The 18,480-nt window shown below is 47.1% G+C and overlaps 1 protein-coding gene across 1 annotated transcript in view; it reads left to right on the plus strand.

Annotated features, from left to right (window-relative positions):
- The first annotated feature begins 480 nt into the window (after positions 1–480).
- ENDOD1 (endonuclease domain containing 1) overlaps positions 481–18,480 on the plus strand; it is a 43,767-nt gene continuing 25,767 nt past the window's right edge. The window contains exon 1 of the mRNA XM_066370968.1: positions 481–888. Coding sequence (XP_066227065.1) covers positions 589–888 — 300 coding nt within the window. The 5' untranslated portion in view covers positions 481–588. The remainder of the gene's footprint in view (positions 889–18,480) is intronic.

Here is an 18,480-nt window from a genome sequence, read left to right on the forward strand (position 1 = left end):
ATCTGCTAAGGATACATCAAAGTTGTGTTCCTGTTCAGGCAGTTGAGCATTTCGTTGGGAGAGGGAAGCGAATTTTGGATGGGGGTCTCTGCCCACCTGCTCCAAAGAGAAGTTCTTAAAGCATCTCACATCGCCTGCTTGCATCCTCAAAGGTCCCTGCGGCGCGTTGGCTCAGGAGGCTTGGGCCCCGCCCAGGGGACCGGCCCTCCCCAGCCCCTCCGATTAGGCCGACCCGCTTAAATCGTCCGCTCTTCGGAGCGCGCGTTCCCGCAGACTGCGGAGGGGAGGCGGAGAGGCGGCAGGTGCCGTGCGTCTAGGAGCCCGAGTGCATCCCGGGGACGCAGTCCGCATCCCCAGCCCCGGCCGCCGGCCTCTGCAGCCACCATCTTTAGGGAGGGAGGGTGCGAGGGAGGCGCGGCCTCGGACGCGGACCCGCCCCCGCCGCCGGGGCCGCCCCGCCCGCCCAGTCGCGCGCTCGCCTCGCCGCGCCCGGGTTCCGACTTCCCCTCCAGTCCGGCTCGCGGCCTCGCGCTCCCGCCCGGCCCACGGAGCCCGCGCCGCGGCCACCCCGCGCTCGCAGAGGCCGCCATGGGCGCCGCGCGCTGGCTCGCGCTGGGCAGCCTCCTCGCCCTGGGCGCGCTGCTGGAAGGTCGGCTCGTGGGCGAGGGGGAAGCCGGCTTTGGCGAATGTGACCAGTTCTTCTATGCGGAGACCCCGCCTGCGGGGCTGGAGGCCGAGGGCCACGTGAAGATCTGTCAGCGCTCGGAGGGCACCGAGCGCTTCGCCACCCTGTACAGCATCCGGGACCGCATCCCCGTGTATTCGGCGTTCCGCGCCCCGCGCTCCGCGCCCGCCGGCTCGGAGCAGCGTTGGCTGGTGGAGCCGCAGGTAAGCGAGGTGGTGCCCCAGCTTCGGCGTCGTCTCCCCTCCAGGGGCGCCTTGCAGCCGGCGTGAGGGATAAAACGAGGAAAAGCAGCCCCACACCCTCAGTGCCAGCGTCAGGAAACCCGAGTTTCGGATCCACCCCACTGCACTCGGGTAGTTACAGCCTATCTCGCCCCTGTCATCGCCACCGCAGGAGCTCGGCTATCTTCGAGCCTTGGCTTAAGCTGCTGGGGCCAGAGGTGGCCGTGGGAGGTGGTTCTCTACATTTCGGGCGTAGGCATCTGCAGTGTCTCTTTCATTTCCTGAATAGAGAAGGATGTGACACCACGACCCCTGAGACCCTTCAGATTAGCGGGAAGCCTAGGCTGGGAGCTCACAGGTCTTGGCGCAGGTCATTGTCACAATTTTTAGGAAATGGATGGGCTTTTTAATTTTTTTTTTTCAAAAAAGGAGATCAAACTCGGGGGGAGAAGAGACTTGGGGAAGACCACCCGCTGGTATACTAAGGCAGGTCTTTTGCTTGAAATTTGGCTTGAAGTTCACTGCCCTTTCTACCAGGGAAAAGCATCCTTTCTACACATGACCTTGAGTAAATTCTATCTGAAGTTGTATTAAGTTAGGACAATAAAATAGAGGTATAGATTTTCAGAAATGCAACGGGATAGTTACAAGTAACATGGAAACATTGACTACCTCCAATTAATGCAAAGGACAAACCAGTTTTTCCTGACTCTTTATATCTGTATTATCAGACCACTTGGAAAATCATGTAAACTCTCAGGGTGTTTTGTCATGTTTGGTGAGGGTGACCAAACACTCTGGGGAGCCCACAGAGGCCCCCCTGAACCTGCTTTAACACATGCTGTCCTGCCATGGCTCCCCTAGCCTCCCATTTGGCCAATTCTCCGCCTCTCCCCAGCCTCCCACCTGCCTCTGCCCCTGCCCCAGCTGCCAAGGCCACCCTGCTAGGGGAGGAGCTGACCCACTCATCCCGCCCATTCATTTGGCTGCAGCTGTGCAGGACTACTGGTTGGACAGGAGACCTGCTCTCATGGCGCTTCACTCAGAACCCTGGTGTGTAATCCCTGTAATCTCGTTCAGATATTTCTAGCTCTGAGAGTTTGGCCAGGTCTCAAATAATCTGCACCTCAGTCACTGCCTTACTTTCTCCACCTCCATTCCACCTTCCTTACCGACTGATGCCAGAACCTATGGGATCAGGCATGCGCAAAAGCCTTTGTAAATTGTGCACCCTTAACACATATATTATCTAAAATTAATTTGCCCCCAACTGCACCCCCAGAGCTCTCCATGCATTGTGACTGTGGGCCTGTGAAGGAAAGGGATGATTTGGTCGTGGCTCCTTGAGGATCTATCTCATGACGCCTTGGGAAGGCAGAACGTAGATGTGAGAAAGACATGGGAATGCATGCTAAACAAATGTCAGTTGAATGCAGAACACACTTAGTAGTCACCTATTGTGTGCCAGGCACTTAAGGTACAAGAAGAATTGGGTGTCGCTCTTGAACTCAAAGGCTTCCTGGTCTGCCGGTGCAGCATGCTGGATATAAAGGGTTTGTAGATTAGTTCTCCCATTGACTAGCTGTAAATTTGGAGATAATAACAGGGTGGTTCTTGGATTAAGTGAGTTACCACACAGCATTCTCTGAGAGGCCCCTGATACCTTAGTACTACGTTATTACGACATAAACAAAACCCCATAATTTAATAAAGATAAACAAAGTCCTGTTAGATGTAGTCTGTCTTGGAGGTGATAGGGGAAAGCCTGAGGGTCAGGATGACAGTTGTGCTGTGCACAATTTACAAAGGCTTTCGCACATGCCTGATCCCATAGGTGCTGATATCAGTAGGTAAGGAAAGGTGGAGTGGAGGTAGAGAAGGAAGGCTTCCAAAGGGAGTGAACATCACAAGTGAAAAATGCAGATCCAGGGATTAGTGTGGGGAGTGGCGGGAGCAGTCAAACTGTAAAGTGCGTAGGTCACAGTCTACTCATGTCTTCAGAATGAAGGGGAATAATGGAAGGGAAGGGTCAGGTATGAAGGAGTAATCGAGGCTTTCGGGAGGCAGCAATTACTGAAGGAGTCACAAAGGGATTGGGCAGAGGAAGTGGGCAGAACCTCACCTAAGTCTGGACTTCTGGGGGTGGGGGCAGGTAATGAGGAATGGGACTAAGAACATCCAAGAAGTTGGGGAAGGGGGGTGTTGTTCTAGAGGTGAAACATATGGCGGTTTGGAAAAGTACAGGAGCCAGACTTCTTAGCTGGTGTTGGTCAAATAAGTTTGTAAATATGATATATATGTTTGCTCGCTTATAGTTTGCATTGGGTGTGGGGGACAGGCTGTAAGCAGGCAGGGTTGTTATACCCTAAGGCTTAGTTTTAAGACTAAGCCTTTCCCACCCTAAGTGATTTGGTATCAGAAACTTTCTTGTTTGTATATTGGATTAAAGGTTTTGGTTTCTACACTATAAAATGGGGCAGACCGGGAGCTTGCTCTCTCTCTCTCGGCTCCTGAGATTAGCATTGTGGAGGAGAGGAGAAGCAGCCAAGATGGCAGAGTGCTGAAGGAGAAGCCAGTTAGTGCAGAGATTGTGCAGAGAGAAGGAGATGGGGAACAGAGGTGAATAAGTCTAGTGAGCTAGAAACCTTTGATTCTAGGAAACTCGGATAAGTCAGTAGCTTTGTGAGCGCTGAATGAGTGGATTTTGGAGCCCAGTGTGTGTTTTTACTTGCCCGCTAGGTGCAAGCTAGGATTAAAGGTAATGGCCCACCAGTTCTTGGCTCTGTTGTTTCATTACCGTCTGTCCGAATCCCATGCGAACCTGCATGGGCCAGGTGGCTGGGATGGTGGCCGTGGCTACTGGCTTTACTGCTGGGGAGGTCAGAATGGTTGCAGTGGCTGATACCCTCCCCTGCAAGATGGCCTTGTGTCTGTCACTACAAGGTCAGGTGAAGTCAGCCAGGAGCTGGAGGCTGTAGGAGGACAGGAGAAGCTTCAGGCTGAGGTGCTCGGGGCCCTGGAGCACACGGCAGTAACCCTGACTGCCCTGTGGCCCGCTACCCCAGGCTACCCCAGGCCTGCCTCCTGGCTGAGGTCCCCAGTTCAGAAAACTGCCCAAGGACTTCTGGCTGCTTCAGAGCTACTTAAATACTGAGTCACCTTGTGCCCACATCACCTTTTAATGAGGTCAGCATTATAGAGAGGCTGAGCAGACGGGAGGAAGAGGCCAGAGGCCAAAGGAGCTTTGGGCTTGTCTTTGGTCATGAGTCGGTCAGGGCTGCTCTGGCTCCCAAAGCCCAATTCGGTAGCTTTCTTGGCTGTTGTGCAGTTTCCCTTTGGAAAAAAGCAAAAAAACAAACGAAAACGAAAAACAAAAAACCCCTCCTAAACCAAAGAATATAAAAACCGAGTCACTCTTGTGTTTAAAACCTTTAAAGTGTTGGTTGCCCCGCACCTCCGGGACAAAGGTCATCTGTGGAGCAAGTTTACAGGCCCAGGCATGCTTCTTGCTCCTCCCCATTACCCCTTGGCCGGAGCACCTCTCATATACCATCCTGTTTATTTCAACTGATTCTTTGCTCACCCGATTCCATGTGTCCCCAACCTCTCTACACTGTCCCGTCTGTCTCACTCCTCACGTCTTCCTCCCTGCGCCACTCTAACCCTGCCGGGCGTCACCTTCCAGAAGGAACTGCCCGGCGGAGTTAGGTTCACCGCTCAGTGCCCTGTCATTCCTCTGTGTTCCTACTTGCCACATTGTTGGGTTTTTTTTAGATTTTATTTATTCATTTTAGATAGGGGAGGGGGGGGGGAGAGAGAGAGAGAGAGAGAGAGAGAGAGAGAAAGAGAGAGAAAGAGAGAAGAGAAGAGAAGAGAAGAGAAGAGAAGAGAAGGCGGAGCAGGAAGTATTAACTCTCAGATATGCCTTGACCAGGCAAACCCGCGGTTTCGAACCAGCAACCTCCATATTCCAGGTCGATGCTTTATCCACTGCGCCACCACAGCTCAGGCTGCCATATTGTTTTTTAACTACCTTCTTACATGTTTGTCTCCCCAGTGTGAGCCCCTGGGGATTGCATCGTACTCCTGCTTGTATTCCGGTGCCTAGGATGTAGAAAGCACACAGAGAGGACTGAGTGACATAATTTGATATTGGGGTCAGTCAGGCAGCAGGCGAGCTTTCCTGGTGGGGAGCTCCCCACTTCGGAAGCGTGTCTAGCTGACCGGCAGCCCCGTTACAAACATGCTCCACATGCAGAGCTGGAACCTCCTTCTGTTCTACCTCATCAGTCCTAGCTCTGCCCCATATGACTTCCACCTCTGGTCGGGATAACAGCTCTGTAGTGTCAGACACAGACCCCATGTCCGCCCATGTTGGAGGAATTTAAATAGGATCTTCTAGCCCTGGCCGGTTGGCTCAGCGGTAGAGCGTCGGCCTAGCGTGCGGAGGACCCGGGTTCGATTCCCGGCCAGGGCACATAGGAGAAGCGCCCATTTGCTTCTCCACCCCTCCGCCGCGCTTTCCTCTCTGTCTCTCTCTTCCCCTCCCGCAGCCGAGGCTCCATTGGAGCAAAGATGGCCCGGGCGCTGGGGATGGCTCTGTGGCCTCTGCCCCAGGCGCTAGAGTGGCTCTGGTCGCAACATGGCGACGCCCAGGATGGGCAGAGCATCGCCCCCTGGTGGGCAGAGCGTCGCCCCCTGGTGGGCGTGCCGGGTGGATCCCGGTCGGGCGCATGCGGGAGTCTGTCTGACTGTCTCTCCCTGTTTCCAGCTTCAGAAAAATGAAAAAAAAAAAAAATAAAATAAATAAATAAATAAATAAATAAATAGGATCTTCTGAGGAACAGAATGAAAACTTCACAAGGAAGCGGAGAAAACAGAGCTGTCTTGAGTTTTACGTGCAAACCTCTAAATTGATAATGGGGAGAAGGTGAGAGGGAGAGGGAGGGAGAGAGGGAGAATGGGTTCTCTTAACCATATGCTAGTGATGTAGAGGTTTCCAGTCAAGACTGCAGAGACCTGAGAACTGGGGTCTGAAGTCTCAAACCATTCAGTTTCTCACCTCCTTTCCATTAATGGAAGAACTTGTGGGTGGGACATCAGGGATGCCTTTCCAAAGCACACTGTCAGTTTATGCTGGAAGCCAGCATCTAAGACCTTGTCATCTTACTGACATGAACATTGGAAGGATCTGGTCTTCTATTCAGCTTACACTTATTTGATCTTACACAAAGATCATGAGGTAGATATCATTCTCTTCATTGTAGAGATGAGGAAGTTGGCTTAGCGAGGTTAACTGAAGTGCCCAGGGTCATACAGCTTGGATTTGAGCTCATAATTCCTAGTCCATGCTCTTTCCATACACCATGGGCCTCACTGATCCACTACGTTAATGGTGGTGGAAACTTTTTGAAAACATTTTATTTATTGTTTTTAGAGGAAGAGAAGGCAGTGGGAGCAATGGAAAGCATCTCCTTTGTGCCTTGACTGGACAAGCCAGGGGTTTTGAACTGGCGACCTCAGTGTTGTAGGTCGAAGTTTTATCCACTGTGCTACCACAGGCCAGGCCAAGGTGGTAGAAATTTAATTCTCATCTCTTCTATGGGAGTCTTGATCTCTACTCCATTTCTCTTTTTCAGCAGTTATATTACAAGCGAGAGCAGATATTTGGCCGCATCAGTGTTGCCCTAGTCTCAGGGGCTCTGCCGAAAGGGGATATTTTGGTTAACTGCAAAAGCATTTTCCTGTAGGGCCCAGTGAGCTCACATTTCAGATCTTAGTAAATGCATGTGAACAGTTGTCATAACTTAGAACCTTAAGTTCCTGATCTTTAATTTCCACCAGTGGCTTCTTGCTTACACACCCAGAAACTGTTAGATATACTAATTTATTCTAACATCAGTCCTCTTCTCATTGTCAGAAAACATATATGGAAGACATCATATACTTACATTTCTGTGTGAAGGATGCAGCAAATAGGACAATTCTGATTCTGTTACCTAGTTAAAAGACTCGAGTTGAGGTCCCTGCCCTTCTATTTACAGGCTATGTGACCTTAAACTCTTCAGGTCCTAATTTTGTGATCTGTTCATTAAAAGTAATAGCAAGTGTTAATTCCATAGAGTGGTTGTGACAAATAAACAAGGTAGCATACATAAGCAAGTAGCATAGTGCCTGGGAAACGGTAAGGTCTTAGTAAATATTAATGTATATACTTGACTTGGTCTTACTCTAATAGGTGTTAGACATACACAAATGCAAATACACACACACACACACACACACACACACACACGGAATGTTGGAATAGATAGCTAGCTGACTCCTACATTTTATAAATCTCTCCTCAAACATAAAACATCCATCTGTGTATCTTCTCAAATGCAAGGCGTATGTCCCATATTTATATAATAACAGGTGCTCAGAAAGTGCCTGGTAGAAGACTGAATGACTGGAAGATCAAATGGTTGGGTTTAGGTAACTGAGAAAACAAAACTAAACAAAACAAAACAGGCACCAGAAAATACCTCCACCCTCCCTGTCCTGATCAACCAGAAGTATGTTGTCACAGAACACACAGCGAGCAATTACATGCCAGTCTGTATGCTGAGCCTGCGTACGGCTGGGGAAGCACCTGACTCAAAGGGGTGGTTTCAGAGTCACTCGCTCGAGGTTTCTTCTGTACTTGGGTGCAGATAGCAAACATGGAAGTTGTGCAGGCTATTTTTCATTGCATTTTTCTCCTTTTCTGGCTCTTTATCTCTGAATTTGATTTATGGTCTTTGTGTTTCAAATTTCTCTTTTAAATTGTCACTGAAAAATTTGAGAAAGTAAATCCTTCCACTTGTCAGTAGCTTTTGCTTCCAGTGATCTGGTCTTGCTTCTAGAATTACAATTAATTCAAGAATGTTTTCTCCTTCAAGTTGTGAATCACATCTCCTGGTTGTTCACACACCCTTTTGTTCCTTAGAGCCTGACATCTACAGCAGCAAATTACAGTACTTGCCCTATAATGGCAAAACATTTTAGGGACATTTTGTCCTGAAACAGTCCAGTGGCGGCAGACCTGTTGCCATTCTTGTAGTTCAGAGTCAAATTTGGAGAGTCCAGGTACAGAACTATTGTTTATTGCTTCCTTAGTATATATGTAAAGGCCTTCACAAATTAACTCACTCATACAACTCTAGGTATTATGCTCCATGTTGTATAGTTTAGGAAACTGAGGTTCAGAGTGATTACATAATTTACCAAAATCACACAGCTGCCCGGTGGCAACTCCCAGATTGAAGCTTATGGCTGCCCAACTCCAAAGCTCTTAGTCCTCTTTCCACCCTGGCGTGGTGTCTTCCAATCACAGCATCAGTGTTTTTTCCTCAGATTCTAAACTGACTGACTAGATTTGTGACTATTTTTACTTTGCTGAACTAATTCAGCTCTTTGGATGATTTATGGCTTTGCTCCTAACATGCTCTGCTGAAAATTCCACCTTCAGATTGTCATCAGCTCAGTTATTAGCTCATGGTGATTGAATGGTTCTTTCCTTGAGAAATAAAGATTTTATTCTTCGGGTTCCAAATTCCTTTTCCTTTTCAGCTGTCGGCTCAATAAGTGAAAATTTGAGAAAATAAATCCTCCCACTTGCCAGTAGCTTTCGGTTCCAGTGTTCTGGTCTTGCTCCTAGTATTACTGTTAGTTCAAGAATGTTTTCCCCTTCAAGTTGCGTATCATATCCCAATTGGTCAGACACCCTTTTGTTCCGTACAACCTGACATCGATAGCAGCAATAATTCCTTGCCTGCTGATGCATCTATGTGGCCACTGAAAGGAAGGAACAAGGAAAAGGAAACCAACTCATAGGGTGCACCAGAAATAGAAGCACCAGTTAGTGGCCTGGTCATGCTTTCACTGACCCAGTGCCTGACGAAGTGTGGCTTGATCCAAAGGGTCTAACTGAAGACATTTTATATTTTTAATCAAAGCTGAAAATAATGGTACATTTTATTTTGCAGAGAAAGCAGATGGCTGAAATAGTATTTGAAAATATAAATTAATTGACATGTTCCCATTGACTTGCACCTTAATTTTAAGGATTATCGTCTTGAGTTTTGACTGACCTTCAGTTGCCAGGAATACCTAATGCTTTAATAAAGCCCTAGGACTTGGGATGATTAATTCATTGACAAATATTTGTTCCAGTGCCTGCTATGTGCTGGGTACCATTCTAGGCTCTGGGAATAGAGCAGTGAATCAAACAGACAAAAATACCTCCCTGTGGAGCTTAGTATCTAATAGAGGACACAGGTGATAAAACAAATAAAAAGTAGAGCATATTGAATAGTAAAAAGTACTAAGGAGGAAAAGCAAGGGAGAAGGATATGTGTTATATGTGTTAAGTTTAAAAAGGATTTCCAGGAAAGACATTACCGAGAAGGTGACTTGTTATACAGACCAGAAGGAAGTAACAAAGTCAGTCATACAGGTATCTGGGGGAAGATGGTTCTGTAGAGAGAATAGTAAGTGCAAAGGCCCTGAGGCAAGTGTTCTATGTTTGAAAAAGAGGCTAATGTGGCTAGGGAGGATAAAGGAGGAGAGTAGTAAGAGATGGTCAGACAGATGGGGCAGGAGATGGCAGATTCTTTTTTTTTTTTTCAGAGACAGAGAGTCAGAGAGAGGGATAGACAGGGACAGACAGGAACGGAGAGATGAGAAGCTTCAATCATTAGTTTTTCGTTGCACGTTGCAGTACCTTAGTTGTACATTGATTGCTTTCTCATATGTGCCTTGACCGCAGGCCTTCAGCAGACCGAGTAACCCCTTGCTCGAACCAGTGACCTTGGGCTCAAGCTGATGAGCTTTTGCTCAAACCAAATGACCTTGTACTCAAGCTGGCGACCTCGGGGTCTTGAACCTGGGTCTTCTGCATACCAGTCCAACGCTCTATCCACTGCAGATGGCAGATTCTTTAAGGCTTTCTGAACTATTTGTAGGAAATTTGGCTTTTACATCATGTGACACAGGAAGTCATTGTACCAGCTTTAAGCAGAGTGTTTTGATGCACTCTAACTTACATTTAATAGCATCATTTGGTTGCCATATCAAGAACAGACTATATGGGTTCCCATATAGTTCTATATGGGTTCAAGGACAGAAGGAGAGAGACCAGATAGGAGATTTCAGTAATCTGGCAAAAGACAATGGTAGCTTGGACCATGCTATTGGCAGTCTAGTTCTGGATAATTCTGAAGAAAGAGCCAAGCATCTGCGGGAGAGAGAAAGGAAGGAGTCACAGATGACGCCAAGGATTTTGGCCAGAACAACTGGGAGAATGGCATTGCCATGAATAAGATGAGGATACTGAAGGAGAAGCTGGTGTCATCTAAAAACTCTGTCAGGCAGTGAGTGTGGCAGGAATAAGGGAGGGTTCTCGCATCTGTGGGAGCGTGGAGCTGAGCTGATGCTGCTAGAGGTGGGTTGGGTCTAGTACCTGAGCCTCAGGCGAGCCCAGCTCCTGACCAGATGCCAGTATTTGGGAGATGGCAGTGTTGGTTTCAGAAAATCTCCTTGCCATTATCTTAGTGTTTATAACCAAGGGAAGAAGTTGGTCCAAATTACATCAGTTTGTTGATTCAACTGACCAAGACACATAGAAATGGCCACTATTTGTGTTTCTGAAAGATTGAGCATCCACCTTAGTTTCAGAACACATGGAAACACGGGGAAAGGAGAGCCGAGTTTGTGAGCCGTAAAAGGTCTGTTCTCATTCTTGGCTATCCCTGTTATATCTGGACCATGGTACTCATGATGATATCAGAGACTCCTTCATGGCTGAGTGGTCTGTTTGGGATGGTTGATGACTGTGCTTCTGCACCTTAGTTGGACAGACTTTACCCCGTGATCCCTGCTGTCTGCACTCCAAGAGTGCAGCTTCCTGACCGGTTCGCCCCTGTCGCCCTGGTCTCCTGCAGCCTTTCTCCGCTCTGAAAACAGAGAAATCTCTCAAAACATTGCCCCCTACCCCCACCCCCATCGTCTGACCTGTGGTGGCACAGTGGATAAAGCGTCGACCTGGAATGCTGAAGGTCGCTGGTTCGAAACCCTGGGCTTGCCTGGTCAAGACACATACAGGAAGCAACCACTATGAGTTGATGCTTCCTGCTTCTCTCTCTCTGTCTCCTCTCTCTAAAAAAATAAAATAAAAATTCAGTCAATAAATTTAAAAAAAGCAAAAAACTGACCCATGGTATCTCCAGCGATCTCACTGGAAACCCTTCGGGACTCCCCATTTTTCTTCTGATAAAGATACACCCTTATCACGGTGTCCAGAGCCCTGCGTGTCTGTCTCTCATTCCGCTCCTGTCTTATCTGGTGTCACAGACCTTGCCAGGCCTTCACCTCTAGCCACTTTGGCTTATTTCTGTGGGCTTTTTTATTTTTAATTAAAAAAGTTTTTCCATGTTCTCTTCTATCATAGGGCCTTAGTACCTGCTATTTATTTATTTATTTAAAGATTTTATTTAAAGATTTATTTATTGATATTAGAAAGAGGCTAGAGAAAGGCAGGGGGGGAGTATCAACTCATAGTTGTTGCTTCTCATATGTGCCTTGACCAGCAAGCCTGGGGCTTTGAGCCTGAGACCTCAGTCTTCCAGGTGGAAGCTTTATCCACTGCGCCACCACGGGTCAGGCCGCTATTTTTTTTGTTTTTTTTTTTTTATGTTTTATTGTCTTCCATGATATTCCCAACCAGCTCAACTGCCTGGAATACTCTATAGGAGCACCAAACACCATTTTTTGCTAGCCTGTTGCAATCATATTTATTTGCATAACTGAGTGCCACCCAACCAGATTCTAAAGTCATAAGGGCAGGGCCTGGGCTATTATTGCTCCCCGTTGAATTCTCATCATCCAATGGGATGGGGGGGGGGGGGTGTCAGGGGTGTGTGGGGGGTATAAACTTTTCCTCTTAAAGGATCAATAGTAAATATTTTAGGCTTTGCGGGCCATATAGCTTCTGTTGCAGCTACTCAAGGGGACTGTTGGAGCACAAAAATAGCCACAGACAATACATAACTGAATGAATGTGGCAGTGTTTCAAGGAACTTTATTTATAAAAAGAGGTGGGAGGCTACATTTGGCTCACAGGCTATAGTTTGTCAACCCCTGCTCTTGTATAATGCCATCACTTAGTAAGTGATTAATAAATGTTGAGTGTTGAGTACTCAGTAAATATGGATTGAACAGCAGCAGTGAAATTTGAAGGCTGTGCAATCCTACTCCTATTATGGCATGGCAGCCCTGGATCTAGACGTATAATTTTTAACGAACCTTTTTAATGTGGTTGTGGTTGTCAGTATTTATAACATTTAGGGATTTTTGGATTATACAAGATTATGTATGCTTGTTGTCAATGTAAGAAATGTCCAAACCTGTAAGAATTTTTATGAGTTTATATGAGCCAAACTGACAATTGCTGGGAAGCAAAATTTCAACGGATTGAGAAAATGTTCTGGATAATGGTGGTTTCACCACTTACTTTATACAAGAATCAAAGGGCAAGACGTAAGGGGGTTACATGAAATAGATTGGTGGTAGATTAGGGAGGCCGGAGAGAGCAAAGCGGGAACTCTGGGCTTGGGTAAGAAATAAAAGGAATAGATATGTAACTTCTTTTATATAGGCAGGTTAACAACAGAATTTGTGGTGGTTGTGCCCTGGGGGGGTGTCTTAAAAAGATTAATTTTATATTTCAAAGGCATGTTACTCTTACATTTTAAAGGTATGTTATTGTAGATGCAAAAAGACTGTTAATGTAAACATCCACCTTTGTTAGGGAAAAATACCACCTAGGACGGGACTACCCACCTGAATTGCTTTTAGTCAAAAGTTGTAATTTCAGACCATTCTGTGTGGTTACCTTAGGTCTCTGAGTTTGTAAGGCAGCCTTGCAGCCTCCTCTGAGCTCAGGGTTAGTATGGGGGGCCTCCATATACATTATAAAGGTTTTTGAGCATTTTGGAAGCATATATGGAAAAGATCTCCCTTTGCACAGATAATAAATCTTTGTGTGTGTGCGCGCGGGCACTCTAATACTCCAGAAATTTTCATTATTCAGAGACACGTGTGTTTGCATACCCTTTATTCCAATCAACGAGTTTCAGCACACTTTTGGACTCTGTGAAGCCACATATAACAAGCTCTCAAACATTCACCACATCCTTGAAGTTGATTTCACGTGTAACTCATGGCTGGCTGAAGTAATGCTGCCTGCTTTCCCATCCTGCGTTGGTGATTGGAGGTATCCTTTTCCTCTTACAGGAGACGGGCGCAGGGAGGCCCTGTCTGCTCACAGTCACAAGGCCAGTGAGTGGCAGAGCTGGCAGATTGTCTTATTTCGAATCTGGTGTTCTATTTCCAATTCTAAGCCCTGCTGCCACATAGTGCACAGTTAGAGGAACTTGAGGAAAAGTGATATTCTAAAACCCAGGGGGGAAAGGTCAAAGGAATGTGTAAGGCCAGGTGCCATGGCCATGCAGGTTCACATCGGATTCCGGCAGATGGTAGAGAAACCGTGGAGCCCAGAGGATGGTGGGCCATTCTGTTTATTAGAGTCTCCCAATGCCAGATGAGCAAGCAGGCTAGGAAAAAAACACTTTCCTCTCTCTCTCTCAGGACTCTCAAGCAAAATAGGCCAGCGGGAAAACCTCTTCTCCGGCAAACAATAGCAAGCAATGACCCCTCCCTATGGCGGGAGGCAGTCCACAGTGTACAGTCTGCCGCCCTGAGGACAGGCACCTGCAGCCTTCCATAGACTGTGCACACACGGTGCTGCCCATGCCCATGCACCAGTCAGGCAGGGTACAAGCGAGCAAGCCTCATGCACTTGTTTGCCCAACAGAATGGGAATGATTTTGCCTGAGGGCAGATTTACTAGTCTCAAGTGATATATATTACATGAATGGAGGAGTAGATGCAGTCTGTCTCTTTTGTGTTTAAGATCAGAGGATCTCTACTTTAACACTCAGGGAGGGTTTGGGTTGGATGCAGATAAACCATTTCCTAACAGGGAGTTGTTAATGCTGTTCTAAAGGGTGAAAGAGCTGCTTCCTTCTCTAATGCTCTTTATAACAAAGGGTAAATTTTGCCCGTTGCCTTTGGAGAAAGGCAATCTCACAGCTGTAATCTTGTGCGGAGACAAGCTAGGAGTCTTTCCCAGTTTTCAGATGAGGTTGAGCCCATAAATGAAGTGACAGTGGTGTCTTGCAGGCTGCAGTTTCATGCCTAGGCAGCTCATTGACCAGGCTGGTTACTGCTCTTGCTGCTTTAATATTGGGTACCATTGTGTTCCATAGACCAGTGCCCACATGTTACTTCTTATTCATTCACATAATAAATGTGGTCATAGCCAATCAGAGACAAGCGTTCATCATAACTTTGTTCTCGATCAATGCATTGGGGTTTAAGAGGCAGGCAGGTAGGCAGGCATGGAATTCCAGGGCTCTTTAGTGACAGAAACAAGCTGACCTTGTTTATGGTCTGTTTATTCTTTCCTGGTCAGCAGGTCTAGGATTTTCGCATGCAGCAGCTGATGGAGACTTTCTTCAGTATTGTCATTATCATTGGAAGCAAAACCATTTATTGAGTTCTCAGGACTAAGCCAAGAAATAGAGTCTCAGACATTGTTCTGGAACAAGACCCTGCCCCTGCCTGCAGAGGACAGGGTTACTTAGTCAAGAAGGCAGATCAAGACCAAGCAGTGGCTTGCTTTGCTCTCTCTTGCTAGACTGTGAGCCCTGGGCGGAGCAGCGGAGTGGTAAAAGAAAAATGGGTTTCATGGAGAGACAAAACCGGGTTGCATCCCAGCCTTGTCCTTTACCAGTTGTGTGATCTTGGAAATGTTACTAAATCCCGTTGAACTCAGTTCCCAATCTGTGGCACAGGGCTGATAAACTGTCCCTATCCTACAGAGGAGTTAGGAAGATTCGGTGTGACAGTGCATGCCAGAGACACTCTGCATTGTGTTGAGCACTCAATAGGAATACATGAATGAGTAAGTAACTTTTGCTTCTGAGACTCTGCCTGCCTTATAGACCAGCAGGATGAAGGTGACCATACTCCTAGGTCTGATCCACTATTATTGCTGAAATAGTTCCTTGGTGCATATGGGGAAAGGGAGTGGTCAGACTCTCAACGTGGCCAAATAGGAGAAGAAAAAGGAAGGTTGGGACAAGGAACAGATGCAGTACAGCCAGCGCTTTGTCAGTGTTGTGCCTACCTTTAGCAAAAAGAAGGGCCCCAATGCGAACCCTGAAGTCCTCTGTAATCCTGGCTTTCTCTAATAAAGCCACTTAGCCCTGTATAAACAATAATTCACAGTCCTGCTCTGTTGCCACCTTACCTGTGACACGTCACAGCTTTTTATTTTATTTTTTGAAAAAGATTTTATTTATTGATTTTTAGGGAGGGAGGCGAGAGAGAGAGAGAGAGAGAGGGAGGGAGGGAGGGAGAAGGGAAGAAAGGGAAGCATCAACTTATTTTTTTCCCATAGTGCCTTGATTGTGCAAGCCTGGGGTTTTGAACTGGTGACTTCAGCATTTCAGGTGGACACCTTATCCACTGCGCCACCACAGGTCAGGCTGGTCTCAGCTTTTTTTCTGAATTCAGTTGATCCTACACTGTCCTCTGTGTTATTTAGTCCATTGATACATTGTTGGGTGAATAAGTTTGTAAACTGTAAGTTTTGTGCTCACTCTGTTAAAGATGGCTGCTGCTCACCTGATGATGCCCTCAGGTGATACAGCTAATTGCCTTTCATGCTTGGGAAGGGGCTCGGTTATGCTAATGTGTGCTGGAGGAGGGACTTTCACGAGTTTTAAAAGGAGGAGCTAGGAGGCCATTTTGGGAGAGAGAGTCCAAGTTCTTGCAGAGATGGGAGGAGATCATGTTGTAGCAGGGGAAGGAGAGGCCACGTGGAAGAGCCAGCCAAAATGGAGGCATACAGAGCTGAATAAGACTGGTGAGGGCCTTTGATTCTAGCAAAAAACTGGAAAGATTAGCCTGGTTGTGGAACCGGAGGAACATGTGAGTGGGTTTTGGTGCCCCGTGTGTTTGTTTTTTACTCGTTGGCCAGTACGAGTCTAGACTAAAGGAAAATGGCCCACCAGTTCTTGGCTCAGTTGTTTCTTTAAAATCTGGCCGAATTAAATGTGAACCTACCTGGGCCAGGCGGCTGTGATGATGGCTGCAAGTACTGGCTTTACATACATTCTCTGCTAAAGAATTTGACAAATTCCTTCTCTCTATCCCCTGGAATGCCCCTCTGATCTGTTCCCAGACTTCTGGGACCAAGGCAGCCTTGTATCTCCATTTGCTCCCGACTTTTAACCCAGGTGTCTAGAAGGTTCCATGCCTACCAAGTCCCTGCCCTGATTCCCATGGGGGCTTACTGAGTTCTCATAAGAACAGGACTCCTGATGTTTCAGGCTTGTTGGTGCATGAATCATAAGCTTACCCGAGCTTATTTGGGTGAAGGGCCAGGCTATTGTAAGATACAGTGTGGTACTCCAGCCCACTGGGAACTACCAGTGTCGGTGGAAAAACCTTCTCAAGACACAAACTTATGTCAAGAGGAAGAGAGAGTGAGGCAAAGAGAGACCTCCTGAATCACCTCCCTTAGCTTTTATTGATCAGAAACAGATCAGAGGTAACGGGATTACAAAGGAGGGAGTCCAAGTGACAAGGGGGAAGAATGACTAATGGACTTTTTGCTGATGTGGAGAAAGGGCTAATTTGGTCAGAATAGTTATTTTCTTTTGCTAATTAACAAGCATAAAGGAAGGGGCAATCTAGGACTTCTACCAGTGGTTGGCAAACCATGACTCGCGAGCCACATGTGGCTCTGGCCACTTGAGTGCGTGCACAAAGGCCAGCAGCTTAGGAGTACCCTAATTAAGTTAATAACAATGTACCTACCTATATAGTTTAAGTTTAAAAAATTTGGCTCTCAAAAGAAATTTCAATTGTTGTACTGTTGATATTTGGCTCTGTTGACTAATGAGTTTGCTGACCACTGCTCTAGGCTAATTTTCTAAAGCCCCGTCACATGCATTCCTTTGTGTCTGCACAAAGGTCACTCACACAGCTTCTTGGTGTTTGCATCCAAGAGACATTTCACTCAGGGCTTTTTTTTTTTTTTTTATAGAGAGTCAGAGAGAGGGATAGATAGGGACAGACAGACAGGATTGGAGAGAGATGAGAAGCATCGATCATTAGTTTTTCGTTGCAACACCTTAGTTGTTCATTGATTACTTTCTCATATGTGCCTTGACCATGGGGCTACAGCAGACCGAGTAACCCTTTGCTTGAGCCAGCGACCTTGGGTCCAAGCCGGTGAGCTTTTGCTCAACCCAGATGAGCCCTCGCTCAAGCTGGTGACCTCGGGGTCTTGAACCTGGGTCCTCCGCATCCCAGTCCGATGCTCTATCCACTGCACCACCCTAAAGTTCCCCAATCCACATCATAGAGGGTTCAAGGTTAGATGGGTGATTCCCTACAATACAGTGTCACTGGTAGAGATGCAGGAACACAGATACACAAAAGCCACAAAGGAGCCAGAGCTGGGAAACTTCTGCAAACCAAATGGGCCCACTTTGTCTTCAGGGTGTTTCTCCATCCTCTGTCCTCTCTCTGCCTTCCCATGAATCAGCCTGGCTGCCAACCTTACACTGCATCTAGCAACATTTACACCCTGACTCTTTGAGCCATTGACAGTCATCTGATTGGCTGCTGGCCGAATTGGTGTCCCTTGGTTGTGATTGGCAAGGCAAGGAGGTGGATAGGAGGAGGTCATGCTGTAACAATACTGCCCTTTCAGAGATAGTGTTAGAGCTACTCAGTTAAGTCAGAAGTAAAAGTTGACTGTGGCACATTGATTGACAGGACTGGTATGCCTGGCGGTTGGCTCTAAGAGCGCAGAGTGGGCAGCCAGATTGAGGGCCCTCACTAGTCAGCAGAACCTGATCTGTGTACCATTCATGCATGAAATCTATGGGTACCAATGCCCTGAAGTGGATGTGGTCTCCCAGGATTGGCTGTTGTCCCAGTAGGGCCCAAGCTTTATGGGTTAGGCGTCCCCAATTCGAGTTCCCCACACAGTGGGACACTCCTGTTTATCAGCAGGGCTGGCAGCCTCTTCGAGACTACTCTTGAGGAGGCTATGAGGATTCTACTTATCAGTGCCAAGACCAACTACCACCAGAGAAAAGACAAGACCGACACACAAGTTAGTTGCAGAAATCACACAGTCAGTTTATTACTCACAAATCCTTTTGGCGTGCCAGGGTACAGCTTAAGGGGGCCCCATCAGCATGCTCCTCTTGGCTGTCTTGGCGTGCTCCTCTCGGCTGTCTTTGGTCAGAGCGGAGTGGAGACAGTCTATGTTCAATGTTGGAGTCTGGGCAACTACCACAGCAAGGGGCCCCCTTAGCTTTAGTACCTTTTCTGGCCAATGCCTTCTAACAGGTGTCAATCTACAGGATTACCACCTTTTTGAGAGTTCCTCCAAGGGAGCCCTTTTTA

The sequence above is a fragment of the Saccopteryx leptura genome, chromosome 1 (genome assembly GCF_036850995.1).
Source record: "Saccopteryx leptura isolate mSacLep1 chromosome 1, mSacLep1_pri_phased_curated, whole genome shotgun sequence".
Lineage (NCBI taxonomy): Eukaryota > Metazoa > Chordata > Mammalia > Chiroptera > Emballonuridae > Saccopteryx > Saccopteryx leptura.